Source organism: Kogia breviceps, chromosome 11 (genome assembly GCF_026419965.1).
Source record: "Kogia breviceps isolate mKogBre1 chromosome 11, mKogBre1 haplotype 1, whole genome shotgun sequence".
Lineage (NCBI taxonomy): Eukaryota > Metazoa > Chordata > Mammalia > Artiodactyla > Physeteridae > Kogia > Kogia breviceps.
In genome coordinates, this window is record NC_081320.1 from 52,501,097 (window position 1) to 52,520,715 (window position 19,619).

Genomic DNA, 19,619 nt, shown 5'->3' on the forward strand with positions numbered 1-19,619 from the left:
GGCAGGCAGATTCCTAACCACTGCTCCACCAGGGAAGTACAAAGGGTCTGAGGCAGGAGTGTACTTGGTGTTTTTGAAAAGGAGCATTGAGGCTAGAGTGCCTGGAGCTGAATGAGAAGGGGAAAATGGTAGTGAATGAGGGTAAGAGAGGGAGTGTGGGCCTGCTAATTTTAAAGATTTGGGTCTTTAAGTGAGATGGGGAGCCACTGGATGGTTCTGAGCAAGTGAATATGATTTGATTTCTTTTAAAAATAATCACTGTGGCTACTTCAGGGAGAACAGACGGCGGGAGCACAAGGATGTAAAGAGAGCTTTTGGAGGCTATAATTCAATCTATGCAAGAGATGATGGTGGTCTGGAATAGGATGTTAATATCAGAGGTCAAGAGAGGTGGGCAGCTTAAGATATATTTTGAAGGTAGGGCCTACCAGATTTGCTGATGGATTGGATATGAGAGATAAAAGAAAGAAAAGAAGCAAAGATGACTCCATTGTTTTGGACCTGAGCAACTAGAAACATGGCACTGCCATTTATTGAGTTGAGGAAGACTGAAGGATAAGCAAGTTTGGGAGGGAAGATCAAGAACTCAGCTCTGGATGTGTTGAGTTTGAGCTTTAATTACATCTCTATGTAGAGATGTCAAATAAGCAGTTTTACACACACACACATAAGCTCCAAGTCTGGAGTTGAAGGGGTGGGTGTAAGCTAGGGGTAAAATTTGGGAGTTGACAGCATGAAATTGGATGAGATCACAGTGAGTTCAGACACATAACAAAGAGGACAGGTCCAAGGAAACTTCTTCCTCTTAAAAACATGGATGTAAAGTTAAAATCATAAGCAATTTTAAAGGTATGGATCTAAATAGTTCAAAATGTAGAGAACTCCCATACCTTGAAAGCTTACTTCAACTGCCTGCTGCCCAACTTAACATTTGAAAGAAATTTTGATTTACATGTAAATCTAAGAAACTCCAGAAAGCCTCAGAAAACCCCTTAGGGGTCACCTTGGCCCATTGGCCTCAAAAATAATAAGGAATTAATTTTTCCAATGACATAGCCATTACAGGTTTTACCTTAAATTTGCTTAAAAGCAAATATCAGTTAATTCATTTAACTAAGAATACATTAATACATTATAAAAGAAGTATAAAAAGATGTAGCTGGAAAAACTGAAGCCTCGCTCTAATGTTCTCAGTCTGTCCTGGGAAAATGTGGCAGGATTCTCATGCTAGAATTCCCACCACACACAGTATCGGATCACATGTTTCAAAAGAAGAAACAGTAAAGCTCTTCTAAATTTCTATTTTGGAATTTTCCTTTTATGACTGTTTCCAACTTTGTATTCTACATACCCAAAGTTGGGGTTTTTTAATGGAAAAATTGATTTTATTCAATATTTAACATGTCATAGATTCATCATACACTGGTTTACATAAATTTTCTTTGTATGTAGGATTCCACAATGCATCATAGCCTAGGAGTTCAGTCTGTGTGGATTTATCTACTTTTGAAGCAAAAGTCTTCTGTAAATGCTGGACTTTTTCTAACTCTTCCTGAAGTTGGGAAATGAGTTCATCCCTCTCTTTTAGCTGCAGCTTCAAGCACTGAGCATTCATCTTTTCTATCCCAACCAATTCTCTGCCAGCAAAACAAGAAGCTCCCAAGACAAGATTGCCCATTAGAGGAATCCCCTACATACCTGAAGTTATTATTACAGTTGACCCTTGAACAACATGGGGGTTGGGGTGCAGACGCTCTGTGCAGTGAAAAATCTGTGTTTAAAACTGTACAGTCGGCCCTCTGTCTCCATGGATGTCTTCTGCATCCATGAATTCAACCAACTTCAAATCGTGTAGTACTGCACTACATACTTAGTGAAGAAAATGTGAGAATTAACTGGACCGGCCCGCACAGTTCAAACCCGTGTTGTTCAAGGGTCCACGATATACTGTAGTATAGTCTTAGAGGAATATATAATGTTGCATTTATAAAGGTAATATCAAAAGGGTTACCTTTAAAGGGATTTAATTCTTGAAACACCATTTATATCTTACAAGTTAACTTGAAAAAATTCAAATGCAAATGAGTCACTCAATTGTTCATTCTGCATAGTGCCAATACCTGAATACTGACTATTTTGAACAAAACTATGACTATTTGGATTAGTACCGTTTGATGGTCCTGACTCATTTATCATACTGTTATCTGCACAATTAAAGTCAGACCCTTCAAATGCCTCTGATTGTGAAACAAAAGCATTAGTACTAGAACTGGCGACTGCTGACATACTGGAAGAGGACATCTGATGGAGCTGTCTTAAGTCTCTTGGGTCTAACACTGAAGTACAGGCAGGATTTTCAAGATTCATACTCACAAGTCTTGGATTATCAGTCTCCCTCATGCTGTCATTACTGGGCGTTATCATGTTCACAGGGCAATTAGGCAGCATGCTGGCATCAGAAATACCATATAAGTCAGCTGGTGACACAGATGATGCTTCCATTCTGCCTATGTCATTAGTACTGTTATAAATGCAAGCATTAGACACATTCAAATCACTCACAACAGACATTTCCAGGAATGGTGGGATAACTTGTGAATTAGAGGAAAGTGTCCCTGTTGAAAAACTACTCAGTGAATTTGTATTGACTGAACGTGAGGTGGCGTGGGCCACTGATGACCAGCTTGAAGAAGGCTGAGGTACCACTGGGGGTATGGCTGAAGCATGATGTGGCAATGCACTTGAGATGGACGCAGATGAGGAATAGTAGGATCCTGCTTGACTTGAAACTGGCCCAGACGTTTCTGTCAAAACTGCACCATGAGAAAACAAGATTGGTTCTGTGGAGGAGGAAATGTATTTGTACAAAACGGAAATGAAAAAAATTATAAAAAGCATTACTTCTAAATTAAAATTACACAAACACATAAAAAATTTTAAAGGAAACCAATGTAACACTTCAAATAGAAATGTTAAATAGCACTAAAAATTATTACATGAGTCCAAAATTGAATTCTTTAATACTAATTGTTTTACAAATACCTATAAAATAATTTTGGTAAGTTACTTTGGCATCGAAAATTTCACTCCAGTTAAATGTGGAAATCTAGCTTCTGAGGCCCTACAAAGGTATTTTTGAAATGTGAAAGATAAATATCAGAATTTCAGTTAATGGGCCTCTAAATATTCAAAATCATTTCATATTCTCCTCTTTAGGAGAAAATGGAGGGATGGAAACATTCATTAGGGATGACTTAAAAATCTACATAAATTTCCAAGCTATGTTAAGATACTACTCACTCTAAGGTACTACAAAATTCCCAGTCAGAAAAAAATGAAGGAGTCTGTATTTATTTACATGTTATATGACTGCTGTACATATTAAACCAAGAAAAAGCTCTGATTTAAGAATGTAAAAAGAAAAAAAGACTTCTAAGTAACCCTGGTTGAATGATCTAAATCAGAATTTGGCAACTTTTTTTTCCATAAAGGGCCAGATAGTAAATATTTTAGACTTTGTGGGCCATATAGCCTCTGTTGGAACTACTCAACTCTGCTGCTATAGTACAAGAAAAGCAACCATAGACAATATGCAATCAAATGAGCTGTGTTCCAGTAAAACTTTACAAATAAATAAATAAATAAAGATAGGCAACTAGCCAGATCTAAATCATTTCTTCCATGACACACTGTAATTAGTAAAATTACCACCATATGAATGAAATGTAATTTTTCAAACAATAAATCCCAAAAACATAATCATAGTTGCCAACAGGTCTTTCGGAAGCTGAGATCAATTCATTCAATGTTCATAGCATAAAAAATATGTAGGAGTGGAATAAATCAAAGAGGCAGTTTACATTCCTAAGAATGGAATTCCAATATACTGTGTAAAGCACTGGTCTCTCTAATCACAAGGAATACTCTATAGGGAATAAAATACCTTTTTTGATGAATCTTCCTTCTCCAGTTGATCCTAGGGGACTAGGTCTAGGTCTTTCAGGAAAATTAACTCCTATGATAAATTTTTTCCATTATTAATTGTAATTTGAAAAATAACAGTATATCAGTTAAAATTTGAAAAACGGAATAAAGCAAAACAAAACAAATTTACTTAAATACAAATCAATCCAAAATGTTCCGGGACCTCCCTGGTGGAGCAGTGGTGAAGAATCCACCTGCCAAGGCAGGGGACACAGGTTCAAGCCCTGGTCGGGGAAGATCCCACATGCCATGGAGCAAATAAGCCCATGCGCCACGACTATGGAGCCTGCGCTCTAGAGCTCGCGAGCCACAACTACTGAAGCCCGTGCACCTACAGGCCATGATCTGCAACAATAGAAGCCACTGCAATGAGAAGCCCGCGCACTGCAACAAAGAGTAGCCCCCGCTCACCGCAACTAGAGAAAGCCTGCGGGCAGCAACGAAGACAAATGCAGCCAAAAATAAATAAATAAATTTATTAAAAACAACAATAACAAAATATTCTTACCACAATCCTGCCACAGTTTCTGGAAAAGTAGAGTTGTTTTTTGTTTCTTTGCTTTATTGCCATATGTATCTGGTTAGAAAGAAACCAAGAAAACGTGATTCATCATGGGATTATGCTTCCTCTCCTTTAATAAATATACAGATGTTTTACTCCCACATAGGAAATGCTTTAAATAAATGTACATAAGACAGATTTATAAGTATCACAAACTACATCCCAAGTCAGTAATAAAGGATATTTTTCTTAGTAAAAAATAGTTTATAATATTCATCTTGTTTTCTTAGAACACCTACAAGTCACTAATGTCAATTAATGCAATAATGGCAGATAAGGACCAAAATGGAGACCACTTTCTGAGTGGCAAGTATGCCATCTATCAAGAGGGCACAATAAGGACCAAAATAGAATCTCAAACGTAAAACAAATTTTGATAAATGGTTTAGATACTTTGAAATTATTCCAGATACCTTTCCTAAGGAAGAGATTCAAAGAGCACAAAGATCAGTCAAAAATCAACCAAAAACTTTCAGGAAAAGAAACATAAATTATGAATAAACACAACTATATTCAAATGTATCTTACAAGAAAATGTTCTTAGCAGGACTAACTTCAAGAAATATATAAAACATTACCATGAAAAAGTCATACCTTTTTCGTCTGGCAGATATCTAAAATCCATAGATTCACTAACTTCCTGGTCAGAAGGTCTTCGCAACTGCATTTTTACTGTTACCGGTTCCGTTATAGCTTTGCAATATGGTGGAGTCTTGAAAACAATGGCTACTTGACGGTGTACATCAGCTTGTGAAAAGATACCTTTTGCTTCCCAATCGTTCAACACAAACCGAACTTCTATGTCGTCTAGTGAATACGAAAGCAAGTAACAATGGGAAAAGAAAGTAAAATGTATCTATCAATCTAAAATATATTCTGAATTCAATGAAACAAACAAAAGAACAACAAAAAAATACCTTTCTGAACTTTGTCACAGAGTAGAAATATTTCATCTCCTCCTCTGACACTTCCACAGTTCTTGTTTACACGACAAATCCTTAATTCTGCAGTATTAGGAGCACCTAAATATAAAGGATATTTTTAATGGGTTGCTACCTTAGTAATATGTCTTATTCCTTTCTGATGGAGAATTTTAGGAAAACAACTTACAGGATAGATAAAAGCTTTAATGTATAAATAAATTAAGGGCACTCAATACCTTAATCATCAACATCTGTCCCTTTCTTTTCTTAAGGGCATTACCCTGGTTTAGAGTGTTATGACTTCATTTCTAGGCAATGACATGTCCTCTAATTAAATCTCCTTGCTTCTAAATTCTGATTCGTCCTATCCATCCTATACACTGTCATCAGATTAATCTTTTTAAATCATGACCATAACCCTGTGGCATGCAGTTTTCGTGCTTCCTATTATCTGGTCAACATTATTCCAATAATTCCCTGGCATTCAAAGCTCTCCATGATGAGGATATTCTGATTTACCTTTATAGTTCTATGTCCCACTATCCTTCTACATGCAAAACTGGTATAGTCATACACCACTGGTGGGTGCATATATAAGAGTATACAAACACACAAATATTTGAGGGCAATTTCATAATCTTTTACCACTATAAATATCCATATCCTTTGATCTAGCATTTGCCAACATTTCTACTTCTACAAATTTATGCTAGAGACATTTGCACAAGATATGCACATGTGGAATATTTATTGCAGAACAATTTGCTAAAGAAAAAAGAAAAAAATTAAGAAGGAAACAAACCAAATGTCTTGTAATAGGGTAATGATTTAGTAAAATTATGATATAAGGAAATATGCAGCTACCAAAAAGAGTAAGGTACCTGAAAGGTAAAGAGGTTCAAGATATGTTGCTAAGAGGAGAAAAAAGAAAAAGTTAAAAAAAAAAAATCAATGACGATTTTTCAAAAAGTTGCCAAAAATATATTGTGTCAATGATGGTGATGATGATGAAACGAGGTATTTGTATATATATGAAGAAGAAACCGGTGAAATATCTTTGGAGGATGAGATGTATAGGAGGTTTACTCTCCTCATTATCTACTTCATATAGATAACATCTACCCAGTAATGTCTGAATTTTTCCTATAATGAACATACTCTTTTTCTAATTACCAAAATACTTTAAAAAATCATTTTAAAGAGCTAAGGCTACAAATACAAGAAAATAAATTACTTACGGTTGTCATAAATTGGGTTAGAGACAACAGGAGGTAGAGCAGTTGTCAAATTACCATGTTCGTCAGGGAGGAAAACTTGAAAACATAATCTCACCACATTGAGGTCACAGTCTTCAATATCAAGCAGCTGTTGCTCAGGGACTGAAAAGTACATTTTTTTTTTAAGGATACAGAATAGTCACATAGAACTAAAATCCTGCTAAGTCCTCCTCACTGCCCAATATAGCCTATAACCTTTATTAGCATCCAAATCTGTCCTAACAAAAATAGAATGGTACATAATCTCAAGACTGCCTTTTATCCTTTTCATCATATAATCACTATCCAACATAATTTGTTAAGTTATGACCATGGTCAGGAAGTAACTACCCCAGTCATGTGAAATTTAGAGCAGAATCCAAAACTGACATAAATCAAATTTTTACAAAAATGGTTGCAGGTTGTACACAATAGAGAATAGGCATTCATTCATTAATTCAATGAATATGTATTTAGTCCAGTCATGTATTAAGGACTCTGTAAATTATCTCCAAAATCTATATAAGAATTACTCCATTTTACAGATGAGGAACTGATTTTAAAGAAATGAAATTGGGACTTCCCAGGTGGCACAGTGGTTAAGAATCCGCCTGCCAATGCAGGAAACACAGGTTCGATCCCTGGTCTGGGGAGATCCCACATGCTGCGGAGCAACTAAGCCCATGCGCCACAACTACTGAGCCTGTGCTCTAGAGCCCACGAGCCACAACTCCTGAAGCCCGTGAGCCTAGAGCCTGTGCTCCACAGGAGAAGCCACCGCAATGAGAAGCCCGTGCACCACAATGAAGAGTAGCCCCCGCTTGCCACAACTAGAGAAAGCCCTCATGCAGCAAGGCAGCCAAAATAAATAAATTTATTTAAAAAAATAATAATAAATGAAATTACTTGTCCAACATTTCACAGCTAAGAAGTGGCACAGAATTCAAACTCAAGGCCATTAAATCCAGAGCCTATGCTCTTAAAAACTGAACTCTAGGGCTTCCCTGGTGGCGCAGTGGTTGAGAATCCGCCTGCCGATGCAGGGGATACGGGTTCGTGCCCCGGTCCGGGAAGATCCCACATGCCGCGGAGCGGCTGGGCCCGTGAGCCATGGCCGCTGAGCCTGCGCGTCCGGAGCCTGTGCTCCGCAACGGGAGAGGCCACAACAGTGAGAGGCCCGCATACCGCAAAAAAAAAAAACTGAACTCTATTAGAAAATTTTACGTATGTTTTGCATAAAAATGACATACACAAGAATATCTACAAAAACTTAGATCAATATTTTAGGGATTAAATACCAAGAGGATACTAGAGGAGGTAAGTCAGCTAGTTTCCATAAGAAAATTTATGTGCAAACTAGGTTTGCTTAAAAAAAAAAAAAAAGCTACAGCAGGAAAATTTTACAGTTCTGAAAAAAAAGTTTTTAAACATTCTTTATTACAGAATATAATATAATGACAGTTTGTTAAATTGCTATTTAAAAGAAATGCAGTTCCAAAGGAGAATATTACTGCCTTTTCAAAGATACTATAAGGTGTAGCAATCAACCATAACTAACATAGCCATATTTTTAAAAAGCATGAAATACACATATTAAATTATACGAACATTTTTAGTTTTCAGAAAGCACTGAAATTTGAAATACTAAATTTGAAAACAGTTAAAACCCCAATTCTTTAGTCTTACAATTAGCAATAACTAATAAAAATGACAATGTACTTTTAAAAAAAAAAATCTAGTCTGATAATATTGATCTTTTACTTGGAGTATTTAGTCCTATTACATACATACATACATACATACATACATACATACATTCATTCATTCATTTTCTTTTAACATCTTTACTAGAGTACAATTGCTCCACAATGGTGTGTCAGCCTCCGCTCCAAAACAAAGCAAATCAGTCACACATATACACATGTTCCCACATCCTCTCCCCGCCGCGTCTCCCTCCCTCCCACCCTCTCCATCCCACCCTTCCAGGTGGTCACAAACCACCTAGCCGATCTCCTATGCCAGGCGGCCACCTCCCACCAGCCGTCCACCCCACGCTCGGCAGTGTACACATGTCCATGCCACTCTCCCACTCCACCACGGCCCACGCCTCCGCCCTCCATATCCTCAAGTCCATTTCCTAGTAGGTCTGTGTCTTTATTCCCGTCTTACCCCTAGGTTCTTCATGACCTTTTTTTTCCTTAGATTCCATATATATGTGTTAGCATACGGTATTTGTTTTTTCTCTTTCTGACTTACTTCACTCTGTATGACAGACTCTAGGTCCAACCACCTCACTACAAATATCTCAATTTCATTTCTTTTTATGGCTGAGTAATATTCCATTGTATATATGTGCCACATCTTCTTCATCCATTCATCCGATGATGGACACTTAGGTTGCTTCCATGTCCTGGCTATTGTAAATAGAGCTGTAATGAACATTTTGGTACATGACTCTTTTTGAATTATGGTTTTCTCAGGGTATATGCCCAGTAGTGGGATTGCTGGGTCGTATGGTAGTTCTATTTTTAGTTTTTTAAGGAACCTCCATATGTACTTTTGACTGTTTTTATTTTAAACTACACTCAGTAGCTATCACAACATTAAAAATTATTCCATTATCAACAATCTTAAGCCTAGCATTTCAAAGAGCCTACAAAAACATATTTGTACAAGTAAAACGTCAAATGTTATGATACAAACACCTGTACCACAGCAGCATACTCTACTGGCACAATTAGGTAGGCAGTGAGAGATCTACCTCTTCAAAATAATTTTTTATAGCATTATAAATTTAGAGTTGAAGACATTAATGTTTTCCAGTTCCAAAGATGAGTAATCAATAAACACAAAAATAAACTGACAAGTTTAAAAACAAACCTATGTGAATGGATAAACTGTGACAGCTATACAATAAAAAAGAACTATGGATATATACACAAACATGTAGCATCTCGAAAACATTATGTGAACAAAAGGAACTAGATATAAAATATATACCACATGTTCCATTTATACGAAAATTCTAGAAAAGATTAATTGATGGCAACAGAAAGCAAATTAATAGCTGACTGGAGCCAGAGATGGGAGAGGGAATTGACCAGGAAGTGGACAAGGAAATTCTGTAGTAATAGTGGCAGTAGTAGAAATATTCCTTGATTGTGGTGGTGTTACATATATCTGGGTGGATCCTACTGTATATAAATGAGACCTCAAGAAAATTTTATTTAAAATCTTTTAAAATAGCACATGAAAGAAAAATAAACTCATTAATAAACCAGGAATGGGAATGAAGATATATTTATTATAAATCACAATATCACAGAAACTCAGAGAGGTAAGTTCAGAATAAGAGGCCTCTTTTTTCCAGATATAGCTTGCCAATTTTGTAAGAGGTAGTTAAGAGGATGAGAAATCGAGGTGAACTCTCAATAGACTATAGGCAAAAAATAAAGTTCAGGGTCTGCTAAGGATGGAGAATCTGATAAATGCCTAGTGCTTTGGTTGGGGCTCTGGAGGAGCTAGCTATACCCTAGGAGTAAGGGTGAACTGGATGCAGAGATACCAGACCTCACCTAAATCATTCACTAATTTTAGATGATCTGGGACTGCTAGTGTGACTAGCCACCCACCACAAGAAAGTCTTCTGAAGGGAGAAAACACCCTAGACCTAAACAACTTTGCATACAGGATGACTGGTATTCTATTTTAAATAAGCAAGCAAAAGAAAAGACAAAGTAATTTTTTTTAAAGAAAAGAAAAACAACAGACTATAGAAACAGACCACAAAGGTTCCAAATAATGAAGTTTTCAGATACATGATTTAAAATAACTACACTTAGTATATGTAAGGAGTTAAAGACAATATTGAGAGTTTGGTAGAGTACTTGAAACTATGGGAAAAGGAACCAAACAAAATTCTAGAACTAAAAAATACAGTAAACTGAAATTTTAAACATCATCAAATTTATCAACTGTTTTATAGAAAACACTTTGTGTCTTGTCTTTCTATAGAAGCCAAGGACTAAAATCTATTTACCAATATTTTATACTAAGAGTTTTCGAAGTGTTGATTTACATTAAAGTCTTTAATCCATTTGAAAGCTAATTTTTATATATGGCGAGAGGTAGGGAATCCAACTTAAATAATCATTTTTTCCAGCTTTGCTTATCAAATATTTCCTTCCTTTCTCTTGATCTGACATACCACCACTGTCATTTACTAAAGTTTCATATTTTCTTAAGTCTGTTTCTGGGCTCTCAATTTCACTCCACTGGCCAATTTGTCTATTGTTACCCCAATATTGCTTAATTAGTACTTATTCATAATAAACCCTAATATCTCATAAGTATTTCATAATAAACCCTAATATCTGATAAGGTCAGTTTTTCATCGCTATTCCTCCTCTATAAATTATCCTCCTTTTCCTGTTCAGAAGCATCTTATCACATTTAGTGAAAAATCTTGTTGGGAGTTGTTTGGAATCTCACTGAACCTGTATATCAATTTGGGAAAAAATGCAATGTTTATAATATTGATATTAAAGAACATGATATACCTCTCCATCTATTTAGGTGTTCTCTACTATCTCATAATAAAATTTTATAATTTTCTCTAGAGAAATCTTGATCATCATTTCTTAGAGCTGTTGCTAGGTATTTTACATTTTCTGACAATATTTTCTATAATTATTTACTGCTGATATATAGAAATGTAACTGAATTTTATATGTTAATTGTACATGCATTCACCCTTTTAAACTTTAATAATCTGTATATCCTTTTGAGTTTTCACTGTAAATAATAGCTTCCAATAATTACAGTTTTATTTCTTCATTTTTGATCAGTTCTGTGCACTGGCTACAATCTCCGGTACAATGTGGAATAGAAGTGGCAAGAGTGCACATCCTTTTCTCATTCCTAACTTTAAAGTGAATGCTTCGGATGTTTCCTCCACTTAGATAATGCTTGCAGTAGGCTTTTAAATATATAGCATGATACAGAATGTCTTATTTTAAAAATTCTGCAATGTGAAAAATGATAGTTGCAAAATCTAGCAAAAGAAAGCACGAGACCAATCAAATTCTCTTAAATTTCTCTTAAACTAGTTTAAAATTTCCCTTTATACTTGATCAAAAAGATACATACAAGGTAACAATTATTCTCCTTAATCTATCTTTAGCAATAAATGTCACTCCTTAGTCCTAAGAGCAGTGTATATGCAATAAGAATTTCATTTTTATCAAAAAGATATGATCATGATTTATTTGTTTTCAAAGTAGGGATTAAATTTTTTTTTTTTCTTTTTTTTTTTTTTTTTTTTTTTGCGGTACGCGGGCCTCTCACTGTTGTGGCCTCTCCCCTTGCGGAGCACAGGCTCCGGACGCGCAGGCTCAGCGGCCATGGCTCACGGGCCCAGCCGCTCCGCGGCATGTGGGATCTTCCCGGACCGGGGCACGAACGCGTGTCCCCTGCATCGGCAGGCGGACTCTCAACCACTGCGCCACCAGGGAAGCCCCGGGATTAAATTTTTAAATCAATTATAACACCTACTAGCTCTAGAGATGTGACTTTTCTAAAATTTTAATTATTGCTAAATATTACTAAAATTTAAAAAGTAATTAACAGGGCAAAAATGTACAGTATATAGATTAACAATTTTAAGAGCTATGTCTTATTTAAGGGAAAAAAAATAAAGTTTAGTTATAATTCATTTAATTTCTGTTACTTGAAATGTATAGTTATAATAAAAGCTAACATTTAAGTGCTTGTGTGCCAGGCAAAAGGTAAACGGTCATAGCAGTCTATCATTAATTACTCATTCTTTCAACATATTTATTGGGCTTCTATTATGTGCTAAAACAAATGCTACACAGAGATATGAAAAGACAGTGCCTGCCCTTAGTGAGATTAGTGCCTGGATGAGAAACAGATGCATAAACTAAAATTACATAATGTAACATGAAAAGTGTTATAATGGGAGTATGTTCAAGGAGTACTGAAGGTATAAAAGAAGTGCCCCAAGTTCTGCACAGGGTAATAAAGAAGGCTTTCTAAAATGACTGCAATGAAGGATAATGAAGTACACAAGAGCTTTTTTTTCTTCTTGCTGTTTACGCTTTAAGATTTAAGTGGTGAGGAAAGGCTCTTATTTTCTTGTATTAAACCAGACTTTAGAGACAAGAATCTGTTAGAGATTACCTGTCTTTTAAAACTGTATTCCCTTTCAGACTACCAAAATAAAATAATTCCCCCAAACTCAACTGCAAAACAGCCTTTGTGTTCTCACAACAACTCAATGTTCTCTGTACATGGAAAAAAAGTAAAGTGACTAATAAAACAGAATTGCAAATACTTCATTGTAAAAATCTTACAGATTTTAATCACTGAATATTAGAATTCCTTATATGTCATTAAATACATAGCTAGAAAATGACAATTAAATTTTTTCCCCTGCTTTTGCAGTTAAGAGTCCCCTATGAAGTCTAACTGACATTTTTTTGGTGCCAGCTAAATGGACACTGTTAAAATTTGATACTGGAACCCTTAAATAAATTCCTCACACTATTTAGACTTCAGCACATATTAGATAATTTGAACATGTATTTTACATGAAGCCTCAAGTTTAATACTACTTGACTGTTATATGTCCCTATCTGCAAGAGACAGTTTCTGCTTTAAAGAACTAATGGCAAGAAAGATAAGGACTCACCTTAAAACATCCTAGATACATGCAAAGTAAAAATAATTTTTAATAGTCTTTGTATTTTCACATATTTGATCTTTAGGGAACAGAGTATCATAATGAGATACTCTATAGACCAGAATTTGTAGACCCTATTCTGCTAAACGTTTCCAATTCCATTGTTTCTATATATCATAAAGATATAACACAAAGTCGGCTAGTATCTTGTTATCTTTACCAGTAGAATTTTCCTGTGTTAAGTGATACATCTATAAAAAAGTGACAGTTCATCTCTGACAAATTCCTACGTAAGTGGTAGAATTTACCAGTATATCCTGAAAATAGCATAGAATAAACAACCAACAAAGGTCTATAGCTGAGTTCAGACTATTTTAATTAGTTTTTAGGGTTTTGAGTTTTTTCAAGGGGATTAGATATTATATGTTTTGCTTAATACTAGAAATGCATACTTTAGGTTTTTATTTCAATATTCTAGGAAAACAATAAAACACAGAATAATTATTTCTATTACGAAAGCCATTTCAGAATAGAGAGTGAGGGACTTCACTGGTGGCACAGTGGTTAAGAATTCGCCTGCCACTGCAGGGGACATGGGTTTGAGCCCTGGTCCGGGAAGATCCCACATGCCGCGGAGCAACTAAGCCCGTGCACCACAACTACTGAGCCTGCTCTCTAGAGCTCGCTAGCCACAACTACTGAGCCACGTGCCACAACTACTAAAGCCCAAGCACCTAGAGCCCATGCTCCGCCATAAGAGAAGACACCACAATGAGAAACCCGCACACCGCAATGAAGAGTGGTGTCCCCACTCACCGCAAATAGAGAAAGCCTGTACACAGCAACAAAAGACCCAACACAGCCAAAAACAACAACAACAACAAAAACCCATCCTAGAAGGGCTTCCCTGGTGGCGCAGTGTTTGAGAATCCGTCTGACAATGCAGGGGACATGGGTTTAATCCCTGGTCCGGGAAGATCCCACATGCCGCGGAGCAACTAAGCCCATGAGCCACAACCATTGAGCCTGTGCTCTAGAGCCCGTGAGCCACAACTACTGAGCCTGCATGCCGTAACTATTGAAGCCCATGCGCCTAGAGCCTGTGCTCCACAATGAGAGAAGCCACCACAATGAGAAGCCCACGCGCTGCAATGAGGAGTAGCCCTCGCTCGCCGCAACTAGAGAAAGCCCGTGCGCAGCAATGAAGACCCAACATAGCCAAAATAAATAAATTAAAAAAAAAAAAAAAAGAATAGAGAACGAGGCCTACTCTAACCATTCTGCTTAAATTTGTAACCCATCTCCCTAACTACAGGTTCCTGGCTCCTTACACTGCTGTTTTTTTCCCTTAGCACTTTTAGTTGTCTAATAAATTATATACCTGTTTAGTAAAGTTGATTGTTAACTGTTGGTCTCTCTCCACTAGAATATACCTTATTCAAAGGGAGGAATTTCTGTCTGTTCTGTTCACTGACTTATCCTGAGCACCTAAAACAACCTAGGACCATTAGGATTACATAAGGTAAAAATCTGTCAAAGGAATGAATGCATAAATAGTTAAGTTGGGTAACCTACTGTATACAGGTAGAAAACACATTACCTGAAGGTACTTAGCTGTGAAGATAGATAGCTAATATAACAGTAATACAAATACATTGTTTAGGTGCCAAAGTGAAATATAAATAAGTTCCATCAGAGACTCTGTCCACAATAAGCATGAAATTCATCTGCTTCAACTAAATGACCTAATAGTTGTCACAAAGCTTTCCATGATCAATTGCTGAGTGAATGGCATAATTAAAAGGATATGACTTCAGTTCTTCAGAGAGAACTGAAAAGCCTTTCAGGGCATTTCAGGTAAGGAAAGCAATTTGAATATTTTTGGTAGACAAGTACAAACAAGGCATGTTCATTCATTTGTTCATTTATTCTGTCAACAAATTTTAATTAAGCCTCTTCCATGTATCTGACACTGGTCTAGGTGCCAGAGATGCACAGAATAGAGTCCCTACCTTTCAGAGTCTCACGATTTAGTGAGGGAGAAACATGTAAGTACATTTATAGCAAACCATATTAGAATATGTACAGCACTTTGGGAAAACAGAATACTTTGCTCTAGGAAGGTCACGGAAAGCTTGAAAGAAGTGTCTCTTAAGCTTGAGGGATGAGCAGAAAGAATTCACCATGTAGATTAAGGCATTTCATGCTAGGAACTCCACGTATAAGAACATAGTAGCAAGAAAAAATACGGCTCTTCTAACATGACAAGTAATTCAGAATGGCCAAAAGTTCAGATGGCATGTGTGCACTCAGTGCTAGGGGAAGGACAGACAGGAAGTTGAGGCAGAGGATGACAGCTAGAAATGACGCTGGAATGTAAAACAAGGATCAGATTATGAAGGGCTTTAAATGCCATGCTTGAGAAACTGATTCTAGCAAGTGTATCAGAGTTTCTCAAAGTGTGGTCCATGGATCACTTGCATTAGAATCATCTAGGACAGAGATTTTCAAATTCTAGTTTGAGACCCAATGGTCATAAAATTAATTTAGTGGGTTCAATAAGCACTGTCTTTAAAAAAAAAGAAAAAGAAATGGAATTTAATAGAATAGAAAGCATACTGCATGTACTAAGAGTTTAGGACCCATTGGTCATAAAATTAATTTACTGGGTTGGACATGCATTTTCTTTAAAAAGAAAAATCAGGGCTTCCCTGGTGGCGCAGTGGTTGAGAATCCGCCTGCCGATGCAGGGGACACGGGTTCGTGACCCGGTCTGGGAAGATCCCACATGCCGTGGAGCGGCTGGGCCCGTGAGCCATGGCCGCTGAGCCTGCGCGTCCGGAGCCTGTGCTCCGCAAAGGGAGAGGCCACAGCAGTGAGAGGCCCGCGTACCGCAAAAAAAAAAAAAAAAAAAAAAGAAAAATCAAATGGAAAGGAATGGATTAGAGAGTATATTGCATGTATTAAGAATATTGTTTTTTATCTATGTGTGTACGTGTGCATGTGTATGTACTGAGTAGAGAAATAAAATCTATTTCCTACTGTTGCAGTTAAGAAACATGGATCTATAGGTGTCTTAAAATGCAGAGCCCAAGGCCCCACATTAGACCTATCAAATTAGGGAAAATGTGTCCTGGATTCTACATGTTTAGCAAGTACTAAGGGATTCCTATGCACATTCAAATTGAGAGTCACTGGTGAAGATGATGTAGAGTCACTGAAGGATAATAAGCAGAGTTCTGAACTGATTCATATTGGTTTTAGAAGAATCTTTTTGGATGTAGCGTGTATAAACTGCTTGGAGGGTGATCTAGAATAGAGGCAGGAACACAAGTTTAGAGGCTATCAATAACGGTCCAGGTTAAAAAATGATGTAAGCTTACATTCCTACATTGGTAGTGAGAAGAACAGAGACGACTGAGAGATGGTCAGGGTAGATGAACAGAACAGTTTTTCTGGAATAGAGGATGGTTCATGAAGAGAAGCAGTAGACAAGAAGGTAGGAAAGATATGTTGAATTGGAAGATTTCCAATTTAGGGCCATTTCGTTTTTAAACTATTTAAGGAGCCATTGCAACTTTTTAATCACAACAATATGCTAAAGCACTGTTCTAAGATTATTCTAATGGGGGGGAGCGGGGAGTTAATACAACAGTTAATACAACAAGCAAAGTTGAGATAAAGCAATGCGCCCGAGAGCCAGGCTATCTGTTTTCAAATCCTAGTTCCACCAGGTATTATTTCCTTAGGATAATTTTCAAAAGTAGAAAATTTCTGGGTCAACAGTATGCTCATTTAAAATTTTGATTTATTGCTAAAGTAAAAGGCCAATTTTTAAATTAAAGTGGCCATCAAGTCTAGGCATAGTATGAAACAGGGATAATGCAGTATAAAACAAGGAGATTATAAATAATAGCTACCACTTATTAAGTATCATTTGTATGTCAAGGAGTAAATGTTAAGTACTTTATGTACACTATTTTATTTAATCATTACAACACTGCTTTACAGAAGAGAAAACCAAAGCTTTGGTTACTTAACTTTCCCAAGTCACATAGCATGTACAAGTGGCAGTGCTGGAATTCAAATCCAGATCTCCTGACCCCAGTGGAAAGGGCATTAAAAAGGAAAATGCAGGAGTCAAAAGGCAGAGGAAGTTTGGGGGGTTTTCTGATTTTTGTTTTTACCAATCCAGAACAAGGCATGATATTAATAACATATACTCACACAGCACTTAGAATAGTTCCTAGTACATAATAAGTGCTTTACATATTTTACTTCATTTAATTCTTATAACAACCTATGAAGTTGGTACTATTATTACCTCCACTTTATAAATAAGGAAATGAAGGCATAGAAAATATTTAAGGAAAAAAAAAACCCACAAGAGGGACTTCCCTGGCAGCCCAGTGGTTAAGAATCTGCCTGCCAATGCAGGGGACACAGGTTTGAGCCCTGGTCCGGGAAGATTCCACATGCCGTGTAGCAACTAAGTAACTAAGACCATGCACCACAACTACTGAGCCTGCGCTCTAGAGACCGTGAGACACAACTACTGAGCCCATGTGCCACAACTACTGAAGTCCACGTGCCTAGAGCCCATGCTCCACAAAGAGAGAAGCCACCACAGTGAGAAGCCCACACACTGCAATGAAGAGTAGCCCCCGCTCACCGCAACTAGAGAAAGCCCGCACGCAGCAACAAAGACCCAACACAACCAAAAATAAATAAATAAATTTATTTTTTTTTTAAATCACACAAGAATTCAAAGTCTATATTCAATGGAGATTTTTTAGTAAATTGAAAATGTTTATTAATAGATGACTAGATAAACAAATTAAAGCCTACCCAAACCACAGAATACTGTTAAAAAGTAAACTAGATTTATAAGTACTAATATGGAAAGATGTTTAAGATATAATTCCTGAGTGAAAAGTAAGAAGCAGTAGATTAGGAAGTGCAGCATGACTCCATTTATATAAAAAATACAATGTGTGTATATATATACATGACACATGTATATAGAAAATTCTAGAAAAATTTACATCAAATTTAACAGTAGTCTCTTACAGTGAGTAATACTGAAGAGAAAGAAGGGGACTTTTGCTTTTTGTGTTATACTAAATAGTATGCAAAATAAAGACCTAGAGAAAAGAGATGCAGACCTTATAATTCATAAAAACACTACTTGTCTATGAGCATATTCTTTAAATTATCATCATATCCCTGAAATTATTTTAAACATCCATGAAAAACACAAACTAACAATATAAGGATATCTTAAATATGACAAAGAAATCTATTCTTTGAAAATTTTATAGTTGTTCAATACCTGAATTATGCATATTTAAGTGACTGCAGATGACTTTACAATGGAGACCACTGTAATGTAGGATGTCAGCTTGGTAGTCATGTTTCTATTCAAGAAATAGAGCCCTCACCTATTCTTTTTTTTTTTTTTTTTTTTTTTTTTCCGTACGCGGGCCTCTCACTGTTGTGGCCTCTCCCGTTGCGGAGCACAGGCTCCGGACGTGCAGGCTCAGTGGCCATGGCTCACGGGCCTAGCCGCTCCGCGGCATGTGGGATCTTCCCGGACTGGGGCACAAACCCGTGTACCCTGCATCAGCAGGCGGACTCTCAACCACTGAGCCACCAAGGAAGCCCCGTCAACTATTCTGTAGCAATTGTGGCACCATTACCAGGTGCTACACCAGACAGTGCCATCCCCAACAAAATCCACTGAACAGTAAATATCTAGTCGTACACACAAATACACTATGAAAATATTTTGTATAGCCTCTACTATTTCTATACTACTTCCACATTGGGATTAATTTAAGTTTCACTGTTGAATATGTCCTTGAGTTAAATGCACTCCAATACCTTACAACCACAGTGCCTATTCAATATTCATAGAGGGGAGTATATATTGTCTGCTGGAGTGGCAAAAGGAAGGCCACATTCCAAAAGAATCAGAATATTTTTGAGTGGGTTTTCTTATAGAAAACAATGGCACTCTTCACTGATAGTAGAAAGCCTTGTGTGAATAAGAATTTTTTTTCAACACTGAAGCATTTTAAATATACTTCAATCCTCATTTACAGGTGTAAGACAAGTATATAAGTTAACACAGAACTTAAGACAGCTTTTAAAGCACAGGTTGAAGATACAACTAGAAATCATCACAATAA

General features: G+C 36.7%; 1 protein-coding gene across 2 annotated transcripts in view; it reads right to left on the reverse strand.

The window, feature by feature from the left end:
* Positions 1-497: 497 nt before the first annotated feature.
* Positions 498-19,619, reverse strand: part of REL (REL proto-oncogene, NF-kB subunit) — a 37,107-nt gene continuing 17,985 nt past the window's right edge. Inside the window, exons 5-10 of one of the 2 annotated variants that reach the window (XM_067007563.1) lie at positions 6,708-6,848; positions 5,464-5,568; positions 5,141-5,353; positions 4,493-4,561; positions 3,944-4,015; positions 498-2,840 (exon numbers count right to left, since the gene is read on the reverse strand). In XM_067007563.1, the coding sequence (XP_066863664.1) occupies positions 2,050-2,840; positions 3,944-4,015; positions 4,493-4,561; positions 5,141-5,353; positions 5,464-5,568; positions 6,708-6,848 (1,391 nt within the window). In that variant the 3' untranslated portion in view covers positions 498-2,049. The remainder of the gene's footprint in view (positions 2,841-3,943; positions 4,016-4,492; positions 4,562-5,140; positions 5,354-5,463; positions 5,569-6,707; positions 6,849-19,619) is intronic. The other variant, XM_059079264.2, reaches the window with a different exon arrangement.